This window comes from Esox lucius, chromosome 14 (genome assembly GCF_011004845.1).
Source record: "Esox lucius isolate fEsoLuc1 chromosome 14, fEsoLuc1.pri, whole genome shotgun sequence".
NCBI classification, from domain to species: Eukaryota; Metazoa; Chordata; class Actinopteri; order Esociformes; family Esocidae; genus Esox; species Esox lucius.
Window position 1 is genome coordinate 29,543,847 of NC_047582.1, and position 26,409 is coordinate 29,570,255.

General features: G+C 45.5%; 1 protein-coding gene across 1 annotated transcript; it reads left to right on the forward strand.

The window, feature by feature from the left end:
* The first annotated feature begins 6,960 nt into the window (after positions 1-6,960).
* On the forward strand, positions 6,961-25,224 carry crb2a (crumbs cell polarity complex component 2a). The gene is made up of 13 exons (XM_010889678.3): positions 6,961-7,182; positions 16,499-17,194; positions 18,343-18,538; positions 18,662-18,801; positions 19,113-19,283; positions 19,659-19,772; positions 19,874-20,839; positions 20,928-21,517; positions 21,677-21,842; positions 22,072-22,936; positions 23,224-23,337; positions 23,559-23,685; positions 24,174-25,224. Exons 1-13 carry the CDS (start codon positions 7,116-7,118, stop codon positions 24,393-24,395), a joined length of 4,434 nt encoding a protein of 1,477 aa, XP_010887980.2. The 5' UTR covers positions 6,961-7,115; the 3' UTR covers positions 24,396-25,224.
* The last annotated feature ends 1,185 nt before the right edge of the window (positions 25,225-26,409 follow it).

Sequence of the window (26,409 nt, forward strand, 5' to 3'; positions counted from 1 at the left end):
AGCAGCAATCTTGTGAAGTCTAAACAAATTTAACTGTGTGTAGGGTAGAGTTTTTATTTTTAGGAATTTATTTTTAAGTGCACCTGTGATTTTTCTAATGACTTCTAAGTCTAGCTTTGGGTTAATAGCATAGCAAACAAATCAGTGTTTATGTATTTATTTTTTCATCGCAATCAAGGCTAGAGAATGCTTTGAGGTGTATTAAATGCTTTGAGGTGATTTAAACAAAGTAGTATTTTTGAAGATGTCGCAGAATACAGCAGAGTTCACAGGCATATAGAAACAAAAAAGAAAAGGATCCTATAACATACTAGAAAATTCAGCAAAAAGAGAAATACTGAAGGAAAAAGGGGGTGGGAAAAGTTCCATCTAGACTTGCTGGAAGGAAAAGGATTGGAAGTGGTCACTCAAAATCATACAGAGATCAAACAGCAAACTTCATCATGCTTCACGTAAAGTGGAAAATCGAGATACAGGATTCCCCAGACAGAGACAAATGAATCAGTATATTACATATAATTTGCATAGATTGTTTTAGATGGGAAAATCCCATGTTTGTTATCATAATCTCACAAAAAGTTGGGGTTAAATGTGTTGCATTACTTATATTAGGAAAACTTATTTATTTGAATATAATATAATGTACATATGTATGATAAATGTAATATAAATCATTACCATTATATTTAATTCCAACTAAAATGGATGCATAGTGATGTAATGGAAATTACTTTTGTCCATGGCGATATCAGAAAACTGATGAACATATACATATTCCTTCATAATACAATCACAGCCAATATCAGAAATTGTTTCTAGACAAATTACAGACTAGTTTTAATTCAACATTTTTGAAGAATCACCCTAATAAGCCCTTGGTCCCACTTCTGGATGTGCTGGACCAGCTAACTCATCAGAGTGACCGTTGTCCTGGGAACATGGCGAGCAGATATGAGTTGATGTGTAGATGTGAAACCTGACTAATGTTTCAAAGAAAGTTTAAATGTCTTGTTTTGTATGTGATAGCTTAAGCTCTTAAATGTTCCAGCACATCTTAGCTACTAACTAGATGTTCCAGTTGTTCCCAAAACTGATATAGGTATGAACAAATATGTGAATTAAATCAATTAATTAATTGTGGACAACATACTTTTGAATGACAATGTTCCTGCCTTGAAAATGTTTTGAATGACTGCTTAAGTAATCAAAAATCAGATTAAATTAGATTCAACTCTATTGTCATTTTACATGCACAGTACAACCAATTTCAGTTTGCGTCTAACCAGAAGTACAAATAAAGAAGTGCAGAGAAATGTACAAGTATTAATTATATGTAAATATGAGTGGAATGTATAGGTGTGCAAATGTCCTTTTCAGAGAAAAACATTCTTCAAAATCATATTGAAATCCCAGCCACTGGGGGAAAATCCAATTTCAGTTCAACTATAATGGCCAGTCATGAGCAAGTGTCAACTTGAGCAAGTGTCAAATAAGCCCCTTACCAACTCATGAGAAATGTTTACTCACCTTGCATGTCTCAAGAAACGCTCTCTAAATGTTAAAAGCAACTTTTGCTGCTTAGGGCCGACACTCCTGTTACCGTGGTTATAACACAAGCTGAACAGCCTATTTTGGCAACCCGGTCTGTTTTGGCAGGAACCTGCCACCACCCAGTGGTGTTGGGTGGTGTGCGTCTATCCGTCAACTGTGCCTCCATGACGGCTCAGAGGGCTCCTATTGATGCGGGGCCTTTAATGACCCCAATAAAGCCTCTGTCTGGACGCCAGTTGAATAGCTTTATTGCGCCTCTGATTAAATCAGCGTTAGCACTCAATAGGCTGTAAAACGGCCCTGTGGTCAGACAGGCGAAGACCAGTTCGGGTGGCTCTGAAAGGGTGAGATCTGGGCAAAAACACTGGAAGCCCTTCCCGCTCTAGTGAACTTACAGGTGGGTTGTTTGAGGATCATACTTAGCCCTGAAGTGACATATTTTTTGGCCCGAGGTAGGCAACTCCAAACACAGAGTGACAAAACATTTCTGGGTTTTCTTTCTGCCTGGTGGTTAATTGAACTCACCTGAAATATATTTAAGTTAAATAGATGTAATTATTCTTAATTAGTTGCTGATTAAAAGGAGACGGTGAAAAGAACAGGCCTATCACAAATGAATCCCTACAACCTAAACCCTAAGCATTACTAAAGATTCTCCTTGAAATTAGGCCTATCACATGGCATTATCCACTCTTAATTCATTTTTAATCGTTAATTGTTAATTGTTTAATTGTTGATCTCTCATATTCACCCCAAAATTCTGAGGCTCTAGCTGATGGAGTCTTGTGGCATACTGGAGAGGTGACCCCGCTTCAAGTCCAGGCAGTCACACATAAACAGGACAGCTGGCGTACTGTATCTTTACTATTTGTTTGTGTAACACACGCAGTGGATAAAAGCCTGTGGAGCTCATTGTCTTGGACACTTGCAGCACTGTCTTTAAGTGTCAAAAAGGGGCAAAACGATTTGTGCCGCTGCTTGGAAGCCGGAGTTATATCAACATTGCTGAGGACAGATTTACTTGTTACAAGAACTTTAATCTTTGATGTTTCACATTGTCACTCTATCAGTAAGGGAGTGAACCACCATTCACCTCTCTGTAGCTTGTCTATTTGTCATCTTGTTGACTTGGCATATCTGGTTTACAGTATATCGTGTGGGCAGCTGGGGGAGTACTTGACAGTGTGATTAAAACTGCCTCACTGCAACTTATCTTGACTAGTTTAATTAAAGTGTCTTACATCTCTTTGAATGCAGACACTGGGATAAATAGTATCCTGCTTTGTTATGTATTTGGAAAGTTGTGGATATAGGGAGGGTGTGTACCCATAATGGAAAATAAGAAATGTAAAACATTTCCTAAATAAAATATTTACAAATACAAATGTGCCACATAAAAGACCAAAATGCCACATAAAAGACCATACATTTTCTTATATTTCACATGCATACTAAAATGCATTTTTTAAAATTGTGTTGGTTGGATGTGTGTGGCGTAGTTTGGATGTGTGTGTGGTGTTGTCTGGATGTGTGTGGCGTTGTTTGGATGTGTGTGGCGTTGTTTGGATGTGTGTGTGGTGTTGTTTGGATGTGTGTGTGGTATTGTTTGGATGTGTGTGTGTGGCGTTGTTTGGATGTGTTTGGTGTTATTTGGATGTGTTTGGTGGTGTTTGGATGTGTGTGTGTTGCTTGGATGTGTGGGGTATTGTTTGGATGTGTGTGTGTGTGTGTGGCGTTGTTTGGATGTGTGTGGCATGGTTTGGATGTGTGTGTGGCGTTGTTTGGATGTGTGTGTGGCGTTGTTTGGATGTGTGTGGCATGGTTTGGATGTGTGTGGTATGGTTTGGATGTGTGTGTGGCGTTATTTGGATGTGTGTGGCATGGTTTGGATGTGTGTGTGGCGTTGTTTGGATGTGTGTGTGGCGTTGTTTGGATGTGTGTGGCGTTGTTTGGATGTGTGTGGCGTTGTTTGGATGTGTGCGTGGTGTTGTTTAGATGTGTGTGGTATTGTTTGGATGTGTGTGTGGTATTGTTTGGATGTGTGTGTGTGGCGTTGTTTGGATGTGTGTGGTGTTATTTGGATGTGTTTGGTGTTATTTGGATGTGTTTGGTGGTGTTTGGATGTGTGTGTGTTGCTTGGATGTGTGGGGTATTATTTGGATGTGTGTGTGTGTGTGTGGCGTTGTTTGGATGTGTGTGGCATGGTTTGGATGTGTGTGTGGTGTTGTTTGGATGTGTGTGTGGCGTTGTTTGGATGTGTGTGTGGCGTTGTTTGGATGTGTGTGGTATGGTTTGGATGTGTGTGGTATGGTTTGGATGTGTGTGTGGCGTTGTTTGGATGTGTGTAGCGTTGTTTGGATGTGTGTGTGGTGAAGGTTGATACATTGTCAACAGAAACACACTTTCCGGTCAGTCACTGGCAGGAAGGGCAACACCATTTGTGGTTACCCACTCACTTCTGGGGGTATTTAGCAGCTGAACATTCATCCTGGCTATCTGGTGGCGATTCTCAAGGACACCCGCAAGAAAATAACTGACAGCAACCTCCTCCCCAATGCTGAATGCATGCGTCATGGCATTTTACTGCACGCTCTGCAGTCCAAGACCGACTCGTCAATAAGGACGTCTTGTGAGGGATCCTGAAAAAGAAGACATTGTACACGTTCAGATAACAAAGAGAATGTGATCCAACGGATGAACAAAAAACAGACAGTCCTTAATCTCCCTGTTTCTGTACATTTGAAATACCTGAATTCACTTGAGTTAAGTTGGAAGTGAGATAAAACTCAAGTCTTAAGAAGTCCAAACCAAAGACATTACCCCTCATCCTCTACTGCACGCTTAGTCAATGTATGTTTTTCCCTCTGTCTATATCTTATTCTGTTATCTAATTTCGGTTATCTCTTATGTGATATCAGTTATCTAATTTTTGTTATCTCTTATGTGATTTCTGTTACCTGAGTTCTGTTGTCTCTAATGTGATTTCTGTTACCTGAGTTCTGTTATCTCTAATGTGATGTATGTTACCTGAGTTCTGTTATCTCTAATGTGATGCATGTTACCTGAGTTCTGTTATCTCTAATGTGATGTCTGTTACCTGAGTTCTGTTTTCTCTAATGTGATGTCTGTTACCTGAGTTCTGTTATCTCTAATGTGATGTCTGTTACCTGAGTTCTGTTATCTCTAATGTGATGCATGTTACCTGAGTTCTGTTATCTCTAATGTGATGTCTGTTACCTGAGTTCTGTTATCTCTAATGTGATGTCTGTTACCTGAGTTCTGTTATCTCTAATGTGATGTCTGTTACCTGAGTTCTGTTATCTCTAAAGTGATGTCTGTTACCTGAGTTCTGTTATCTCTAATGTGATGTCTGTTACCTGAGTTCTGTTATCTCTAATGTGATTTCTGTTACCTGAGTTCTGTTGTCTCTAATGTGATTTCTGTTACCTGAGTTCTGTTGTCTCTAATGTGATATCAGTTATCTAATTTTTGTTATCTCTTATGTGATTTCTGTTACCTGAGTTCTGTTGTCTCTAATGTGATTTCTGTTACCTGAGTTCTGTTATCTCTAATTTGATGTCTGTTACCTGAGTTCTGTTATCTCTAATGTGATTTCTGTTACCTGAGTTCTGTTATCTCTTATGTGATTTCTGTTACCTGAGTTCTGTTGTCTCTAATGTGATTTCTGTTACCTGAGTTCTGTTGTCTCTAATGTGATTTCTGTTACCTGAGTTCTGTTATCTCTAATGTGATGCATGTTACCTGAGTTCTGTTATCTCTAATGTGATGTCTGTTACCTGAGTTCTGTTTTCTCTAATGTGATGTCTGTTACCTGAGTTCTGTTATCTCTAATGTGATGTCTGTTACCTGAGTTCTGTTATCTCTAATGTGATGTCTGTTACCTGAGTTCTGTTATCTCTAATGTGATGTCTGTTACCTGAGTTCTGTTATCTCTAATGTGATGTCTGTTACCTGAGTTCTGTTATCTCTAATGTGATGTCTGTTACCTGAGTTCTGTTTTCTCTAATGTGATTTCTGTTACCTGAGTTCTGTTTTCTCTAATGTGATTTCTGTTACCTGAGTTCTGTTGTCTCTAATGTGATTTCTGTTACCTGAGTTCTGTTATCTCTAATGTGATGCATGTTACCTGAGTTCTGTTATCTCTAATGTGATGTCTGTTACCTGAGTTCTGTTATCTCTAATGTGATGTCTGTTACCTGAGTTCTGTTATCTCTAATGTGATGTCTGTTACCTGAGTTCTGTTATCTCTAATGTGATGTCTGTTACCTGAGTTCTGTTATCTCTAATGTGATGTCTGTTACCTGAGTTCTGTTATCTCTAATGTGATGTCTGTTACCTGAGTTCTGTTATCTCTAATGTGATGTCTGTTACCTGAGTTCTGTTATCTCTAATGTGATTTCTGTTACCTGAGTTCTGTTGTCTCTAATGTGATTTCTGTTACCTGAGTTCTGTTGTCTCTAATGTGATTTCTGTTACCTGAGTTCTGTTGTCTCTAATGTGATTTCTGTTACCTGAGTTCTGTTATCTCTAATGTGATGCATGTTACCTGAGTTCTGTTATCTCTAATGTGATGTATGTTACCTGAGTTCTGTTATCTCTAATTTGATGTCTGTTACCTGAGTTCTGTTATCTCTAATGTGCTGTCTGTTACCTGAGTTCTGTTATCTCTAATGTGATGTCTGTCATGAGGATAGCGACTGGTGGGCTCACACCCTCACACTTCTGTGTCTATAGTCTTTCTGATTGGCTGTTGTATGATGTGATCACACCACAGCACCCATATTCTGGTTGTCAATTGTACACAGGTTCAAATCAGTTTTTCACCAAATCCCTACCAATCCGGGGTGATATTGGGGGGTTGCCTCACCCGATGAGGCCAAGCCGTCTTGCTGAGGGACAGAAGGACAGAATTGTCACTCACTCGCGGAGGACCTTGCATAAGGAGTCACCCACCTGACGACTGCTATCTGTTGCTCTAAACCTGAGTTTCTGCTCTGTCTGTGGCAGCTGAGAATATTTGGGGTGCTAATCTGTGAGGAGATTTGCGGTTTCTCAAAGCTATACGACTGCTGAACACTTGACCTGTCCGACCACCTACACCAACCACGCTGAACAATTTAAGCCAGTTTGGATATCACTGAAATATACATTCAAAAAAGTATGAAGAAAAATACCCACTTTTCTATTAATAACCAAGAAATTGGTTCATCCACCAGCTGCTCCTCGCCAGTAAGGTTTGATAGGGCAATTTAGGGTGGGAGGGGAGGGCTGAGAAGGATCCACTCCATGTAAACCAATCCATGCCTGTTTTCCTGCCCCCTCCCTCCCTCTCCCTACTGGCTGATTAGACTCTCTCCCTGTGTTCAGGCTAATGTTGCTCTCATTACCGACAAAGCATGGTCATGCCAACAGCAACGCCGGGCAGCACCAAAGCAATTGTTCTCTCAGCTTGCTTCAGGATGCCAAGACAGGTGCCTCTGAAGTGAATACGTTCTCTCTATTTTTCTTTATTTGTACTTTGCACCGGGCTCACTCGCTTCACCATGGAGTTTGGGAGATACCATTTGAATCTTAAAACGGTGCTGTTGACCATGATGATGTTCAAATGGGGTAAGTCTCACACTACAGGGGACTGTGATACTAGAGAGAAGAGCTGTGAATGTATGGTGGGGCAAACAATATATTGTGTGGTGTGTTGAATGTGAAGGGAAGCTATGCCAGGGGAATTAAGGGGAACAAGTGCGCCACTTGCCATTTGTCGTTGGTGGTAATCCCCTTTCCTGTCAAAGCAACAGGTTGTGTGGAAAGATTAAATAAAGTGGGTAAACATCTTTAATACTTCACACATTTTAAAGTAATCTAATCAGGTGCACCAACAGAAATTACATTTATTTTTCCAAAAGTTATTTGGTTATTTTCAGCTAATGTGATTACCTTACTTTTCTGATTTGAATACATTTACATCCAAACAGCAATAATAATAATAATAAACATCACAAGAAACACAATGTCATTTCCAGTTTTTTTAAACGTTGCATTCCCCCGATATTTCAAATCCAGTAAGCTCCTGGTTTGAAACTTTCCTTGGCATTTGGTTTGCATGGAACTCTAGCGTTGAATTGCCCAGAATGAATGTCCACATTTTTCTCTTTGGTTTCAACGGATTCTAGTACCTCCAACTCTTTGAAACAAGTGGCCTGAATTCCCCCCCTTGCCTGCATGTGTTTTGAGAGATGCTGCTCAGTGAGTGGGGCCGGAGTGGTTCCCAGGGAGGGGCTTGGCTGCTTTCAGCCTATTTCGTCCCCCGCCCCCCCCCCCCACTTCACCCCCATCTGAGAGGGGAGTCTGAAACAGACAGAGTGGGGGGTGGATAGGCGACTACGCGTTCATTGTTGTCCATAACCATGACAACTGGCCCTCAGACTAATTTCCAGGACATTATCAGAGGTTCTCCAAAAAGATTAGCATTTCAAACTAATCAGTCAGAGAAACGGTGTTTGCTTTTGACCACGTAGGACCCTGTTGGTTGAACATCTCATCATGGGCTTATTAAAATCAGGGGCCTGATCCAAAAAAATCACATTAGCGACACAAAGCTCAAGGTATTGGTGGTTAGAGAGAAAATACTTTTTATTAACTCAAAGTGCATCATTGAAACATGAAGAAATGCACTACAACTTTCACTGAGGAAAGCAAGTTTCATTGAGGAAAACTGAAACCTGCACAGGAGTTTAGCTCATTCATCTCTGTCAAATCCCACTGTTTCACAGTTCACGCCAGTCTATAGTTCACAAGCAAAGGCAACGGTCCAAGTTGAGTTATGCATGTATGAGGAGACGGGGTAGAAAAGAGTGAGCTCACTGCTGAAAAAAGTGAACTGTGTCGAGAGTCAATGGACACAATAAAGTTGCAAAAAGGTGCTTCTGATCTGTTTAAATGGAGATATTTGATTGCCAAAGTATTGGAGTTAGCATTTTTAAATGTTGCTACATAGAATGCTAAATTCTGTGGCATGGTTCCTCTCACTAGGAGTGTGGGACAGCCTGGTGTTTTGTTTGCTGATTAGCCACGGCTTCTTGACCATAGCCAGATGACTATCTCTACGTTCCATCAGATAGGTTTGCTGGGGAGGGAAGAGAAATCTAGGGTGAGGGGTCGAGGTGTTGGAAAAACAAAGAACCTTACATCTCAAATCCCCCTTCACATAAACAGTACCCCTCACCTTCTGGTACCAGCATCATCAGCAATGACCTGCCCAGGGATTTTAAGTACAGATAGCCTCATAATACGTTATAACGCTGTCATAACCATGTCATAACATTTACTAACAGCTGATGTAACTTGTCACGACCTGTTATAATATTGTCATAACACCGTCCGGACACACAAATTGTTTAGACTTGTGACATATGTTGTTAATTTATGGCTTTACATAAACATGTGATAAATTTGCAGTAGGAATTTGCATTTTCAATACAAGAAACCTTGTTTTTCCAGTTCACAACCTGCTCCATTAGTGATGCACCTTGGTTTGGTAAGGAACCTAGCAACAGACTCTTCCAAATATGTCTAGAACTAGGACAGAATACTAAGCCTATGCCCGTGTTGACCTCACCATGCAACTGATGCAAACAACACCATGCTTATTCTATGACTCCCAGCTCTGAATCTTCTCACAGTTGACGAGCAGTCCTAGAAAGCCTGCAGGAAGCTCACTTGAACTAACTACATGATGGAAATGAATGAGGTAACTTTAAATGGAGTAGGGATTAGACACAACTAGAGAAAATTGAGATCACATTCAAAGCAGAATTGTGGCAAACCCACCAACACATCAGTCAGACTCTTACTCTGGGTGGTATTCACCAGGGTGTGTAACAGGAAAAGAAAGAAATCAAACCGAAATCTACAACTTTGACAGGTCCAAACAGACGCCTCACTCTCAGCTGTGTTCTACTGTTTGGACCCAAATGAAAGCTCAGAGATGTTACCCTTGTCTGGACAGTGATGTCTACCTCAACATACAGCCGAGCCTGCTAAAATGACAGCCACTCTGTGGTGTTTAAAAAATAAATTGCTTCCACCATCGCACGGTAGCTTGCTATCCCACCCCTGCGTCCTGAGTGACCAGCATTCCACGGCCATATTCCGGTTGCTGGAGATTAAAGGTGTTGCTGGGTTACAGTTGCACCGGGGAAGTATGAAGGTGATGACATCATTTGAGTGGAATGTCTCAGCGATGACTTACCCTCCTTTAGAGATAGGAAGAGTAGTGGAGGGGCAACATGTTAGTAATGTTGAAAGGATTTTGAGCAGAGGGTGGGGGGCTGGGGGGCGGGGGGGTTCAGCAGAAAGCCCGGAATGGGGCACGCGTGCGTGTGATTTGACGGGTGTGTGTGTGTGAGGAGAGAAATGGTGCGGTGGGTGTTGAGCGAAGAGGTTTTGACCCCTGCAGTCCATCAGAGCTGCTGAGTGCAGATAAGACAGGTGTGGGAGACGGCCCTCGTGTCTGGCAGATTCAGAGGAGCCTGTGTGTGTGTGTGTGTGTGTGTGTTAAAGTGATTCGAGGTGTCAGTGGACAGATCTGAGTCAGGGATAGTCATCTATAGAAATGGTTGCCCCCCCAGGACTCCCATCCTCACATTAGATGTTCACCAATGTTAACCATGAGCCTAAATTAAATTCGCCACTTTTTTGGTTATTTTGAAGGGACTATGGTATAAATTGTGGTAATTGTGTGGTAATTTCCGGCAATTCCACATAGTTTAACAACACTCATGACATCTTTTAAGTCAGCTATTTAAAAGTAATACTACCGCAAATAATTATGTTGTTCTACCAAATACGTTTTATTTAATTTATATGAAATCAGAATTTAGTCATTCTCTTACCGAATGTGATTAAATAATGCACATGAAACTTCAAATTCGCTCCAAGTTACACATTATATAAAGTTACTTTCCAAACAAAGTCCAAGTTCTTTGAATTGACTAGAAGGTTGCAGCTTAGGCCTCTTCTGTATTTAAGATAGTTTTATAATAGTTTTAAAAACTCCTCCAGAATCTTGGGACTGATCTGCATAAAACTGCAAAGAATGTCAATCTTCAGAGTAAAGGGATTGGCCAAAAGCAACAGGGGTTAATTGCACGGACATTCTAAATTCAAGAAGGGTATCCGTCCTGCCGAGGAGAGTGGCAGTGGTGGAATAGGATGGACTTATTAGAAAAAGGGAGGGTTGCTGTTGTCATCTCCAGATAATTTCTTTCCCTGTTTCAGTCATTAATTCGAAGTCCTATTATAGGTCTAATTCTAGATAACTCCAGTTGAAAACTTCAGGGCAAAACTCCTAAATACAGTATGGATACTGCTTCACTGATGATACTGCTAACAAATGTTGTGATTCTCATTGCGTATAGGACCAATCAATATTGCCAGAGAAAAGAGTTAGGCTCTAATAATGATAAGATATCATACCACCAACATAGAAGAAGAGCGACATTGATAATATAGTAATAATAATAATAATCTACTTCTGTAGTGCTTTTCCTTTCAGATTCTCAAAGCCCTAAAAAAAAAAATACAAATAATAATGAAATAAAACTGCTATCATATTCTAGGTCAGGACATGGATTTTCAGATAGGATGAACTATGATACTACAATACGGGTATAATCTACTGTCCATTTCAAAGGAATTCAGTGATCAATCAGTGAGATGTATACACCTTATAGATCAATATCTGAAGCAGTTGATTCTGGTACAAGGCTGGGAGGAAACCCTGATAACATTGTCAGACCTTCATTATTATTAAAGAGTGCTTTGACCAAAGATACACAGCAAAAACTATCTTGTTTGTGTACAATGAAATCAGATTTTTTTTTTAAACTATAATTCTGGAAATAAAACTCAAGTCTGTTGATTTTCATCTTGGGTAAATCATGTATGACCCTTTCCAATTTCCTCACATTACTTTTCACCACGACTGGAGACCAGACGGGGACTAAGTGCAGGTGCTTATATACTCCGCCTGCTCTCTGAAGGGTTTTGCCATGCAGGTGGCTAAAACCTGCCAGAAGCCCCACTGTAATCCTCTGAGTTCCTACAAGCTCACAGCAAGCTACAACACAGGAAAGGCTAACAGGGAGATGAGGGACCGGTAAAACTTAAATTAAATGCGACAACCTGCCTTCTGGCAAGGCAGCCAAGTGTTCCTCTGTGAGTGGGCCACAGCGTGAGGTGAGAGTGAGGTGAAACAGCTTGGCTCAACCCTCCATCGTCCGTCCCCCCAGCCCCCCCCCCCCCCACACACACACATCACCACCCCACCCCACCACCCCATCACGTCCAATAGCATCCCTCCCTCTGACAGGAGAATCAGAACGAGGTCGGGGAGGTCACCGGCCCTCCCTAAGCCCCCCCCCCCCCCCCTGCATAACTTTTAAAGCTGCCATGGCAACCCCACTCTGCGGGACAGTTTGAGGGGGCGGGGTTACGCGTTTGCCAGTGCCTTTCCCGGACTCGGGGGTGGGGCGCACGCACACGTGCACGCGCAAAGAAAGGAATTCCTGGCAGAACTCTGGGGTGCAGGGGTCTTGGGTGGCAGGTGTATCAGGGTATGAATGGGTGTGTGTGGTTGCTGGAGACGTTCGACTGAATGAAAAACACAATAGCCCGCAGAGACCTCGGGAAGCACCCCGCAGCCTCTCTTTGAGTCTCGGCAGAATCACAGACGGTGTGTTCAGTACACCGGCTACACGCGTTGTGCTTTCCTGTTGCCAAAGCCATCCACTTCTGTAGATGTCTTTCCTCTTCAGATCAAGCCATAAGCTCCGGCTGTTGTGACAGATCGTTCAGTTAGCTGACAAGCTGATCAAGGGATTCCCTCAGCCTGAAAGTAACACTGACTTTAATTAGATGGTCCCAACGGGGGACTTTATCGTTGACTATCACATTGAGGTTCCTATGTCAAATGTTTTATATTTCAGGAAACCTACAGTGCCCACCCAAGGCAGGAGCATAGCCCCCATGTTAAGACATTCATGTTATGGATTCATATGCTGCTAGGTTAGGAAACTGAACCTTCGCTGGGCTGAACTTGCATTATAAAGACATTCTCTGCCGGTCGCAGAAAAAGCCTATTTCCAAAATGTATCACCAGAGTCTCTAAACGGTCTCAGAGGAAACCGTTACACAGGCATCCCAATTCTGGGAAGACATTTTGACCAATCAGTTAAATTGGATTGTTTGTGTAAAAGTAGTCTCTGAGGCTGTTCAGAGACACCGATAATTCACTTTGGAATTTTTTTCTCTCAACCATCTGATCTGAGTCAGAATTGGTCTATGTGAACACAGTCAAAATGACTTCAGCAGGGTGATTCTACAGCAGGGCTGTTCAACTCTGGGGACTGAAATGCTTCTGGTTATTGTTACCTGGTAGTTAATCACCTAGTGCTCCATGTCTAAATCAATCCCTGATTACAGGGAAAGAGATGAAAAGCAGAAGTGTTTTGCGCCCCCTAGGACTGACATGGAACATCTCTGGACTAAGGGGTCACATTCCAAAGTGACTATCTCAGCGCCATGTTTACCAGTGTAATGTGATTGTCATGGCCATCTCACTAATACTATGTTTTCAGCACAGTTCAATTAAACTCCACTGAACATGAACCGATGGCCGCTAATCAAAGATGCAGTCGGGGATGTTTGCAAACTACAAAACAGAACAACAAACCTCCCATTTTGGGTTGGAGGTCTAATGTTCTTAATGCACTTAATACACAATCAATAAATAGAATGACTACCACGCCTCACTAAACCAAGTTGAAAAGAGAGTAGTTTAAGATGACGTGTGTTAAAAGTATGTACCATGACCTAGTACGCAATTTTGGTGAACCTACTTTGACACAACATCGCCCCCTATTTCAACCAGTGGCCAACCTTGAAATTCGCCTGTAACTGACAGCCTTCATTTGACTCCTGGATTTTTTTTTTTTTAAAGAACTTATCCCGCCCTTCTCTTTCATCAGTCACGAGTGTCGCCCTGGCACCATGGGTGGTCCTTGAACGCCATTGTTTGGTTCAGCAAGGCGTGATGACGAGGTCAAAGGTGTAAGCCGGCAAAAACGGCCATTACGGACGATGCCGTGATCACATGGGGTCAGGTAGGCAGTTTCAGCGGCAGATGAGGGGCCCTGTTGTCATGTTAAGGAGCAAAACCGCATATTCGTACAGCATCTCTGAGCTGAGAATACTGTGTGTTTTTACAGCATCTCTGAGCTGAGAATACTGTGTGTTTTTACAGCATCTCTGAGCTGAGAATACGGAGTGTTTGTTCAGTATCTCTGAGCTGAGAATACTGAGTGTTTGTTCAGTATCTCTGAGCTGAGAATACCGAGTGTTTTTACAGCATCTCTGAGCTGAGACTACCGAGTGTTTGTTCAGCATCTCTGAGCTGAGAATACCAAGTGTTTGTTCAGTATCTCTGAGCTGAGAATACTGTGTATTCGTACAGCATCTGAGCTGAGAATACCGTGTATTCGTACATTGCTGACCTAGGATCTGGCCCTCCCTGTCCCGTTCACATTATAATTGAAAGGAAAACTGATCCTATACCAGCACTCCAACCTGAGATGTCCGGTGCTTTCCCTATATGTCTATCGCTCTTCCTCTCTGAACCCTCGTCAGGTGACAGTGACAGGTCCTGGGGTGTAAAGAGCTTATGTCCAACGCCGTCTGTCAGACGCAGCTACATAGAGGAAAGCGGTCAGGAGCATTTCCCGACGGTGCCCCCGAACCAAAAAGATTGTCGGATTAGTCTACTATGTGTCGATGTTTTTCGTCTCTCTCCCTGAGGAAAGGGTGGCCAACATCATTGAGGTTGTGTGCGAGACAAGGTAAATCTCCTGGCCCATGCCACCAATGTCTGCCACATTCCTTTGCCTCTCACCCTACCCCCACTCCCCCACTCCCTCCCTCCCTCCCTCCCACCCTCTGCGCTCCCTTCATCGTTAATATCTTCCGCACCAATGAGATTTTGGGAACAGAACACTGATCAAAGTGTGGGGGACGGATGTGAGGCCAAAGTTGGGATTGTATGGTGGACGGTGGTTGGGGGGGGTTTAGTTTGGATTGGGGTCTGTTCAATCTGTGGAATGTGGACTGATTCCACACACAGCTCACAAGTTCGGCTGGTGAAGAGAGATAGCGGATGGATGGAAAATCCCCCTTCCGCATCTCAAAAGCATCCAGTTCATATTCAGTTATATTAACATACAGAGGGCACCAAAAGCCCCGGCCGGTAGCGTGGTCTGGCTGGAGACGGTCAAGACACAATAGGTTTTCTCAAGCTACTCATTGCTGTAGTTGAGTTTAGAAGGCAATTATGATTCTAAAAAGACAAAATGTTTCAGAAACTAATTTTGGAAATGAACAATGTACTGTGTGGTAAACATGAAACTAGATCTATAAGGTGGATTAGGAGATAGGGCTCCCTAATACACTTCCTGGAGGGAAATGAGTGTTGAGAGCATTGAAGTGTTAAATGAGAGAGGTGTAAATGTATCAGGTTTTGCCAACCTAATGACCTGGAGAAAAAGTTAGCATGCTAGCTCGTAGTTATTTGCTCCATTAACCTCACCCGTAGACTGGACACTTGATAGCCTGTAGACCATCAGTATAGACACCTGTCCTGTCTCAGGAATCCCTCTTCATGCCTTCTCCCAGAGAACTGCTATCCACTGGTCCCTGTGAAAAGTGCCTGGGGAAATGCTAGTTTAAGCTTTAGCATTACAATGACTAAACAAACACGGTTTAACGCTAGCTAGAGGGCACTCCTTTTCCTCATTTGAGAGTCCTGGTGCTAATAAACTAGGAGGGGGAAATCTTTTCTGACTTTGTTTTTGTTTTATTGCGGTCTAGAGGTGGTCCTCGTTTCTTTTGGGACCGACAGGAAAGATTAGGGTTTGAGTCACCCCAGATGTCCATTGTTAATGGTCTGTCAATGAGCACTAAACTAGCTGTGTAAAACAAAGCCAATGGAAAGGGCCTTGTTGTGCACAGGGGGTTTCTTAGTCTTAGTTGGGGATTTAGCACCGGGCGTCTCGCTGTGAAAGGGGCCATGAAATCTGGAGTCGCTCCAGGACTCTCTCCCACACGATTTGTCCTTTCGTATTAAGGAAGAAGATTAAAGGAAATTTAGTGTCAGGGTGAATACACATACCAGGATTAGAAGAACAGAGGGACCTAACGTTGTCCACGGCTCACTAAGTTGGCACTGGCATTCCAACCATCTAAACTGGTTTTCAGTGACACTGAAATGCAAAATAGTAAAACATTGTATCTTAATAGGGCCTATTCACACTACAAGAGCTAGGTGTTGAGAGTAACTTTTTGCAAGATTTGCGTATCGTATAAAGTAATCTAAACTGGTAGATGTTACCTTGCAAGGTTGCCTTCCAAACCTTCTGCAAGAGCTACCCACCACTGATCATGGCAGTGTGACTACAAACCAGAGAAGAAGACATTAATTACATAAAGTACCAGTCAAAGGTTTGGACACATTTACCCATAGGTTTTCTAGCTGGATGCTGTTTAGGTCTTGCCTTGTCCAAAAAGACAAATCTAATAACGGTATTTAACAAGTCAAACAAGCCTACCTTCAACTATGAACATCATGCAACAGTTAAGGGAAAATTGGGCCTATAGGCCAACATTTTCTTTAATGACGGTGACAAAACACAATTCTCCCTCACAATTCTACAAAAATGTAAACGTGTAGTGTCAACACACCACTTGATTTGACAGGTAAGGAAACGTTAGGCTGTGATCAGGGCATCTTGACTGTTTCAACATTAAAGTTTCCAGAAAGGTTTCGGCCATAGGTCAGTGTCCGTAATTCTGAACCGTAACCATCTCCTCTTGTCCTCAGGAATATTCTGCACCGCGACCAGTGACAAGTGTTTATCCAGGCCCTGCCAGAATGGTGCCACCTGTGTGGGCACCATGGACGACTATGCGTGCATCTGTCCCCCTCGAGACGAGGTCCGCTACATGGGCAAAGACTGCAATGAACTCTACGACGCTTGCTTCTTTGCCCCCTGCACAGACTGCATCAGCACCCCCGGCACGTCCGATTACCACTGCGTCTGTCCCGAAGGATTCACTGGGGACAACTGCACGGAGGATGTGGACGAGTGCGGTAGCAGCCCTTGCTTCACACCCCGCACGGAGTGCATCGACCTGGTCAATGGCTACTTCTGCCGATGCCCGCCTGGCTACGGAGGAGAGGACTGCCAAGAGCGGGTGACCGACTGCATCGACGAGCCATGTCTGAACAACGGCTCCTGTGTGCTGTTACCCGAGGGGTTTGAGTGCCACTGTGCGCCAGGTTTCGAAGGGGAGCACTGCAAAGACGACGTGGACGAATGCGTGTCGCATCCTTGCCAGAACGGGGCCATCTGCATAAACGGCGTCGCGGAGTATCACTGTTACTGTGTTCCGGGCTTCCAGGGCTATAACTGTGAAATCGACATCAACGAGTGCGCTTCACGACCCTGTGAGAATAACGGAACCTGTGTCAACGAGAAGGACCGGTACCTATGTGAGTGCCTCGCGGGGTTTACAGGTATGCAGTTTTCATGATTCACATCTATGAGCGCGAAAGGTTGTTTGGACTCAGTCAGTTAGCATGCAACTACTGTCACTTGTTGCTCTTGCGTGAGGCAAGAGCTGATGCTTTGCTCTTCAAGGCTTCTTTCTCACAGTTTGCAAGCAAGATCCTGGCATCTCGTACACGTATCTATTTCAAAAGATGCTATTTGTTTTTGGCATGCTTGAAAGATGACATCGGCATTCATAATGGGCTGCTGTCCTTATTAATCGAAGTGGAACGTGTTTGACACAAAGAATGATACAAACTGTGCTGAGAAAATTAGGCTGGGCATATTTTAATAATGATGTTGATTTTGTCCTGTTGCTGTTGTTGTGTTCTTACTGGACCTTTAAGTATACGGGTTGTTCACCGAGGTGAAATTAATTTCATATTCGAGATTCAAACAGACATTAAGAAAAAGAGTGCTATAGGCATTTTGGCCTGGCTTCAGGGACACAGATAAAGCGTAGTCTTGGAGTAAAAAAAAAAAAAGCTCAATAAAAAAACCTATTGAGATCTCTCTTTTTTTTTCCAGGACTAGGGTACGTGTGTCTGAGATGTTTTATATAGGTATATAGGTATATCGGTCCCTAGTCTAATCTTGGCCTCTTGCTCTACCACTGACTGAGAGAAAACACCACACTACTTGTGCATTTCTTTTAGTTTCTCAGCAAGCCTGGTCTTTGTCTGGGCTTCATGCTTATCTCTAATGGGGAGGGTAGGGTCATCAGTAATGCATTCCTTTGTCAGCGTATCAGTGGCAGTTGAGATTTTCAAGTAAAGGATTAGGACGTGCATCTGAGACATCTTTACTTTGTCACACGTGTTATCTGGAGGTTCCACGTCACTGCCAATTTATAGTTAGAGACACAAACACCAAAATAATCTTATATTCACTGTCCATTATTTAGCCGTCGATTCTTCTTTTCAGTGTGGTAGTAAGGGCTGAGACGAGAGCTGTGCTCCTACGGGACACTGACCAGTAACAAGAAAGCGCTGGCATTTAAATACGATTGTGTGAGATGTGTCCCCCTAATAAAACTACATCACGCAAAGTTCTTCTTGTTTCTCAATTCGTTGTCCCAACTTTCTCCCCGCCCCCCCACCCCACCTTCCCACAGGACTGAATTGCGAGGTGGAGGTAGATGAGTGCGAGTCCAACCCGTGCCGCAACGGAGGCACATGCAGTGACCTGATTGGCCTGTACTCCTGTGACTGTCTGCCTGGGTTCGAGGGCACCGACTGCCAGGTGGACATCGACGAGTGTGCCAGCGAGCCGTGCCGGAACGGAGCACTATGCAACGACAAGGTGGACAGGTAACTGCTACAGCGCTACGGGGAAAGGCTCCCCCGCCAGGGAAATCGTTAAACACAGCACTTTGTTGAAACATCTATGTAGAGATTGCGACTGAAGGGTGACCCAGGCTTCCTTTCCTGCAGTTATGAGTGTGACTGTGAGGAGACCGGCTTCATGGGGGACTACTGTGAGGAGGACATTCCTGAGTGTGCGTCTGACCCCTGTCAGCACGGCGCCACCTGCCTGGAGGGAGTCAAGGAGTACACCTGTCTCTGCTGGCCGGGTATGCTCACCATTCCACTCTTACCGTACCAACCATACCACCACCTACCACAATACCCACCACTACCCAGAACCCCCCAGCAATATACCCACCACTACCCAGAACCCCCCAGCAATATACACACCACTACCCAGAACACCCCAGGAATATACCCACCACTACCCAGAACACCCCAGGAATATACTCACCTCTACCCAGAATACACACAACTACCCCGAACACCCCAGGAATATACCCACCACAACCCAGAACACCCCAGGAATATACCCACCACTACCCACAGACTATTCACATTTGGTTGTGTCTCCTAGGTTATGAGGGGGAGAACTGTGAGGCTGACATTGACGAGTGTGCTGAGCAGCCATGTGAAAATGATGGAGAGTGTTTTGAGCGTTCCGACACATCCCACTGGGAAATGGACTGGGAGTTCAGCTTTGCTGATGCTTCTGGATACCTGTGCCAATGTCAACCTGGCTTCGCAGGTAAGACGCAGACCAGGTTTTTCCCACCAGCACAGCTTTGCACAAGAACATTTACGATTCCAAAACCCTTTTCTCTTTGGCCCATTTTTTATGTTTGAAAAACGTAATGTGAATCTACAAGGTCTAAGCTCAGGTTCTGAATGTCATAGAGCCAAAACAACCGGTTATTCTGTCATGTCGTCCTTTGGCATTTTACAATTGTTTTGTCATAGATTGATACAACACATTGCAAATTGTAAATCAAATTTTAAAAACTTTGGGATCCTCCTATCTTCCCCCTAACCTATTATTACTGTGCTACTTTTAAATCGTGTTAGACGTTTCTAATGGGCAAAGGAATAAAGCTGCTGGGGTTCTCTCTTTGTACCTCACCAGGGGAGAACTGTTCAGTGAATGTTAACGAATGTGAGTCTGACCCGTGTCAGAATGGAGGCTCCTGTGAGGATCAGGTGAACGGCTACACCTGCTTGTGTGCACAAGGATTTATTGGTGAGTTCTGCAGCGGATGTCTTATCAGACCCACAGGATTATTCCCAATTCTAGGTGGAGCAAACGTCAGGCGGTCTGACCGAGTGCATTGCCTTCTGCAGGGGAAATCTGTGAGATAAACGTTGACGAGTGCGAGAGTCAGCCGTGTCTGAATGGCGCCTGGTGCGAGGACGGCGTGGCCAGCTACACCTGCCACTGCCCGCGTGCCGAGCCCGACGACCTGCCCTGGGGTGGCCCCCACTGCGACATCCAGCTGCTGGGCTGCGTGGACCACGACTGCCAGAACGGCGCCACCTGTCATCCATGGCTGGAAGGCGGAGAGCACCGCCACAGCTGCCACTGCCCCCACGGCTTCTACGGCGAGTTCTGCTCTACTCCTACCACTTTCGCATTCTCCACCCCGGGCTTTGTCCACATTGTGGTCACACTGGAGGAGAAGCTGCGGAGACGGAGGCAGGCTGAGCTCCGACACGCCGGGAAGGGAGTCCGGCTGCGCTTCCGTACTAGCTTGCCCGACATGGTGCTCTTCTATCGCGGCGACGGCGACAGCTACCTCCTGCTTGAGATCGTGGGTGGCGGTCTTCGGGCCAAGGCCTCCTCGGAGGACGCAGAACTGGAGGTGGCCTTCTCCGGCCTGGTCAGTGACGGGGACTGGCGAGACGCTGATGTGTATGTGAATGAGAAGGAAGGGCTAGTTATGAACCTTAAAGGGCCGGGATGCGACAACGATGGGTGCACGGTGGAGGACGGTGGCCTAGATGGGCCAAACTTTGTTCCCTCTGAGGCGTTTGGCAACGTCTATGTGGGTGGTGCCCCAGAAGAGTTACTTGAGCACACTGCGAGCGGCAAAGGGTTTGTGGGGTGCATGGAGGACCTGCGGATTGACTTCCAGGTCATCCTGCCTCAGAGCCTTCCCGAGGAGAAGGCCCGTGGGATGGAGCTGGGCTGTAGCAAAACCGAATGGTGCCAACCGGACCCTTGCTTGGGTCAAGGCCACTGTGTAGACTTGTGGGTCCACTACCGTTGTGACTGCAACCGGCCCTACTATGGTCACAGCTGCTCCCATGGTAGGAAATATTTACCTTCCACCAAAAGTAAAAGGTCCCGGTTTTGTACACTTTCCCTTCTCTAACCACTTCTCCCCTGCTCTGACAGAGTTCCCCTCCTGGACGTACAGCCACGAGGAAACCGTGAGCTACAGCGCGTATGACATTGGCGCTGATCACGGAGCCAACTTCAGCATCTCCTTCTTCCTGCGGTCCCTGAAGCCCGACGGCCTGCTTCTCCAGCTGAGGCGACCTGGCGCGGGCCGAGAAGAGGGCGGGGCCTACTTCAACATCTACCTGAGGACGGGGAGAGTCCATGTCAGCTCCCAGCCCGACAGCCTCCCACTGACGGCGCCCATCGTTGTGACCACGGGCAAGAAGCAACTCCTCCGGGTGGAAGTTCAGCACGGGCGGGTACTGTTCGAGCACGCCGGCCTGCGCTACGGCATAGGCACGGTGCCGGAGGTGGAGGTGCGCGGCGGGGACCTGGCCTACATCGGGGGTCTGCCCGGGGACGTGGAGACGTCCGAGGCCTGGGGGGGACACTTCAAGGGCTGCCTGCAGGACCTGCGTCTGGACAGCGTGCAGCTGGACGTGGACGCGTGGAACAGCACACTCAACCACTCAGAGGGGGAGGTGTACTTCCCCGCCGATGCTGAGAACATAGAGCCGGGCTGTGTTAGCGACGACGCCTGCCAGGTAAGACCGACAGCAAAACCTCCTGCATTGCAATAATGGGTACTAACGTATTCCGATGCGTGGGGGAAAAGTCAGCGGTATCCAAGTTCCTTTGAGCTTGTGGCTTGTGACGGGAGCGTGGGGTTTGAGCGTTGACAAAGGTCTCGTTCTGATGTGTAGGCGGAGCCCTGCCACAACAGTGGAGAGTGCAGCGTCACGTGGAACGACTTTGAGTGCTCCTGCACCGCGGCGTTCACCGGGAAGACCTGCGACCGCCGCGTCTGGTGTGTCAGCGATCCGTGTGTCAACGGCGGCCAGTGTGTAGACCTGACCGACGGATACGAGTGTGAGTACAACTACGTCCAGGGTGACATACAGTTGGCCCGTACGCCCCGTCACGCTACTCAGTGACCGTAAGTACCAAACCCTACTGCACCAAGTAGGTGGCAGCCCGAAGGACAAGACAAACGTAACAGTAATAGAAAATCGCCAGAAGGAGTATCCAAGGTGGTCTTTGATAAGGCCGTGGGGTTTCTATTGTCTGAAGTCTTTGCCCCTCCCTGTCACCCCCTCAGGTGTTTCCAACGCCACCTTCCGGAACAACCCGGTGCGTTACAGCGCCAAGGGTTCCCCGGGCCTGCCGCTGACGGCCGTGTACCTGGAGCTCCGCACCCGCTCCGAGAACGCCGTGCTGCTGCGCGCGTCCCGCGGGGCCGAGCTCCTGGTCATGGGACTGCTGGACTCCTCCGTCCGCGTCGAGATCCACAGCGGCAACAGCGTCGAGCCGCTGACCTTCTCCGGCGTGCGCCATGTGTCCGACGGCGGCTGGCACCGCGTGCGCGTCGCCATGGCCGACCCGGGCCGCGAGGCCTCACCCTGGGTCATCGCCGTGGACGGCATCACCGACGCCAGCAGCGCCCCCGGAGAGGCGGGTGCCCTGCGTTCGCTCAGCGAGGACGGGGCCGAGGTCGTCCTCTCCGAGAGCTTCAGGGGCTGCCTGGGCACCGTGCGGGTCGGCGGCGTCTACCTGCCTTTCGTGGACGACGGACAACCGCCGCAACCGGCCCGCTTCCTCAGAGCCGGCGACACGGAGGTGGGTTGTAGGAGTGCGGACGTGTGCCGTTCAAACCCCTGCCGGAATGGCGCCACGTGCACGGACCTCTTTGACAAGTTTGGCTGCCGGTGCCCACCGGGATGGGAGGGGGAGCGCTGTGACGTGGATGTGGACGAGTGCGCGTCCGGGCCCTGCGTCCACGGCGCCTGCACAGACCGGCTGGCTGGTTTTAAGTGCACGTGCGACCCGGGTTACGGGGGCGCTACCTGCTGGGAAGACCTGAACGAGTGCTTGGAGCACGGCTGTGAGAACGGAGGCACGTGCGTGGACGGGGTGAACGGCTACACCTGTGAGTGCACGGACGACTTCGCCGGCCCGCTCTGCCAGTGAGTAGCCTCTCTATACACCAACCAACTAGTCACAGTCAGTGTTCTGGAGCCGCTTTTATGGTTAAGATATATTATTTTTTATCTTGCACATATATTAGGATTTTATTCCAACTGTCATAATGCTGAATCTATCATTTGTAATAGAGCGTATTTTAAAGAAAAATTTTAGCGGCACATTATAAATACACGATTATGTACTTTCGCAAGAAACAGAAACTTTCACACACATTGTGGACATTGGGTTTCCGTTGGGAATGGGGTGAATTTCTGTACATGACACACAGGTGGCGCTATCCTCCACTGAAGTGTGAAAAGGACGTTCAGTGTGAAAACGGGATCTGCCGTGACGGGCTGTGGGGGGCCAACTGCTCCTGTGTTCCCGGGTATGCAGGGGACAGGTAAACACTCAAAGCTCCTCTCAACAGACGAGGACAAAATGATTGTTGATGCGCACAAAACACAACCGTTTACAGGCATCACAGTGCTTGGTATGGTAGGGATGGATACCCTGAATAAATACACCAATACAGAGCTAGATAAAATTGACACAGACTTATAGGTACTGCTTGCGTTCATGCTTTTGATTTTTAATATGTCCTTACTGTGTTTTCCTCCTCAGGTGTGAAGTGGAGACTGATGAGTGCGAGTCTCGTCCCTGTCAGAACGGTGGCTCCTGTATCGATCGACTCAACCGGTTCTGGTGTGTGTGTCTGCCGGGCTTCAGCGGGCCGTTCTGCGAATCGACCGTAAGAACTATTGACTTCTTCATTCTTCTCCTCCTGCCGAGCAGTTTAGCATTCATTGTCACTGCATACATGATAGAAAATAATTTACAAATTGAATAATTACTAAACATTTGGTCCTTTATAAGATACTTTATAAAAAGTGTGATTTATGACATTTATTCAAGACAAAACATTATATTACCATGTGTGAATTTTGTAATTTTTTTATTACAAAATATTGCTATATTTGAGGAGATAATTGCTTGAAATAAGTAAATAATATTCCAATGCAACAAGACAAATTACTTGATATTCAAGAAATTTTCTAAAACCAAGGCGGTCCAATCTAACGCAACTTTAGTTCGTTAAGAAAAACGCACCTTATTTTAACCTCTAAACAAGAGAGATATGCTTGATAAGACGTGTATATTTTGCAGTGTAGCGTGCAATTAATTAGCAACGGCCTCATCGCCGTATCTCCCATGGTTCCTTGCTGTTCCCCTCCGCAGAAACAGTCTCATGACGGACAGGTGCCCTGGCTGGTGATCGCCATCCCCTTAGTGTGCCTCTGCTTCCTGCTGGCCATCATCGGCCTCACCTTCATGGTGCTCACGGCCCGCAAGAAGCGCCAGTCCGAGGGTGCCTACAACCCAAGCGCCCAGGAGGTGGCCGGGGCCCGCCTGGAGATGGACAGCATGCTCAAGGTCCCCCCTGAGGAGAGGCTCATCTGACCGATTGCGGCCCCGACACAAGACTTTATCCCGGGATACGTTGCTAATCTGCGTCTGGCTAATAGGAAACCCGATGAGTGCCGCACTGCTGGCAGGTGCGACACAGACTCACAGACTTGCGGTCGGTCCCGGTGACTGGAAGGTAGTACAGGGGGAGCATGTGAGCTGCTGCCCCCTGCTGGATTGGAGGGACACGTTATTGGCGGCAGCTATGCTGTGATTTGTTTGCCTGGGGCAATTGTGTGAGACGCTTTGAATTGGCGTTGGTGAGGAAGAAGAGGAGGTCGGAGGAGGAGCGTCAGGCTGTGAGGACCTGGCAGCTGGATGTCTGAAGGAGCGCCCCGCCTGGTGGGCGTTTCCCGAGCGGACAGGGATGAAATGATAACAGCAACTCCACTGGTCACCCACAGACCGAGAGGGGACCCCAGGGCAACAGACACACAACATCTTAGCAAACTTTCATGAGAGACAATGTTGGTGGAGACAGATGGACTTACAGAAACCGGGGGAAGCACACCCACCCTTTCTGCAGGCTGGCTTGCACTTCTTGGATCATGTTCTGATTTAGATTTTATTTTATTTTTTACACTAGTTAGGGTAACAGTCTTTATGGAGAATGTGAATATTGTACAACTTTCAGAATAAAAATGTTAGATGGTTAATCTCTGTGAAGGTATTTCATGGGCCAAGAGAAACTGGAATCGTGGTTGTGTTTTCTGTAATCAGCCACCACATACTTGTCACCAAGCTGAGAATTTAGAATCTACGACAAAGTTGTCCTCCATGTACTGCCTTTTGGAGAATAAATTAAGAATGATCAGAATTACAATCCCTCCCCTTTCCCATAATGACTCGTTCTCTGTTCATTCGTGAAAACACAGTTTTGTAGTTTGTACAGTTTTGGTTGTTCAAATGTTTTGTTTGATTTTGAGTTGGACTGTTAAGCACCTAATTCGCACAAAGCGAGTTCTTCCATCCACTTTTGGTTTGACTTATTGCAGCATGCTCACTTTTGTTAACAGAGGAAAAAGACAATTGTGTATCTGAGCTGCTTGATACAGTAGGTTGATTCTAGAATTAGAGAGGTTTAGAAAAGGTTTCTCATTGTAATTATTTTGAATGACCTGGATAAAACTGGTGCTGTAGATATCTGAAAGTACAGTATATCCATGAGGATAGGGAACCGAACCCTATTATTCCTTTGTGAAGTTTTACTTCAAGTCGTCCCTCTCACCAAAAGCTACGGTACCATGTGTGTGACTGGTACTGATGAAAGTAAGGCGAAAAATGATCACTATGCCTTTATCTCCTTGTTACATTCTCAAACATTTAGTTTAACTTTAGACTGTGAAAAAAAAAAATCCTCCCTAAAACTTGAATGCTAAGTCACAGAGGAAGGAAATTTTTTTGCCAAGAGTTACATCTAATCTAGAGAGGGACGATTTAGCTCACTTGGCAAGAGCATTCTGCTTGCAGCGCACAGACTGTGGGTCTGGTTCCCATTGTTGGCTAGTATGAAAATGTATACACTCACTGCTGCCAGTTGCTTTGAAAAAGTGTGTCTGCTAAATGACTTCAATGTAAAATGTAGAGAAAGGCAATATGACATGAATTTGAACTGTAAAGACATGCTACAATGTATGTACAGACAATGCTACTGTACGTTCACCCTAATTCTTTTAACTACTGAGGAAATACTAAAAGTCTGTCTTTTATAGTTCACATGGGAGTGTTGTAATGGATTTGACGGTTGTTTGTTGCTGTGTTGTTTGTTATCTGGTTTAGTTACACTTCACCCATTCTGCGACGCAGGGCGTTTCAAACATTGATACAGTTCATGCAAATTGCAGTTCATGCAAGGTTTTGCATAAAAAGTTAAATGACTGAAATGACAAAATATGCAGTAAAGCCTGCAATGTATGAAAAAGATTCTTCTAATAAAAACACTTAAGGAAAAACGAGTGAGCACATTTCACTGAGGGCAATGGGAATCTCAAGTTGCTGAACTGTCAAG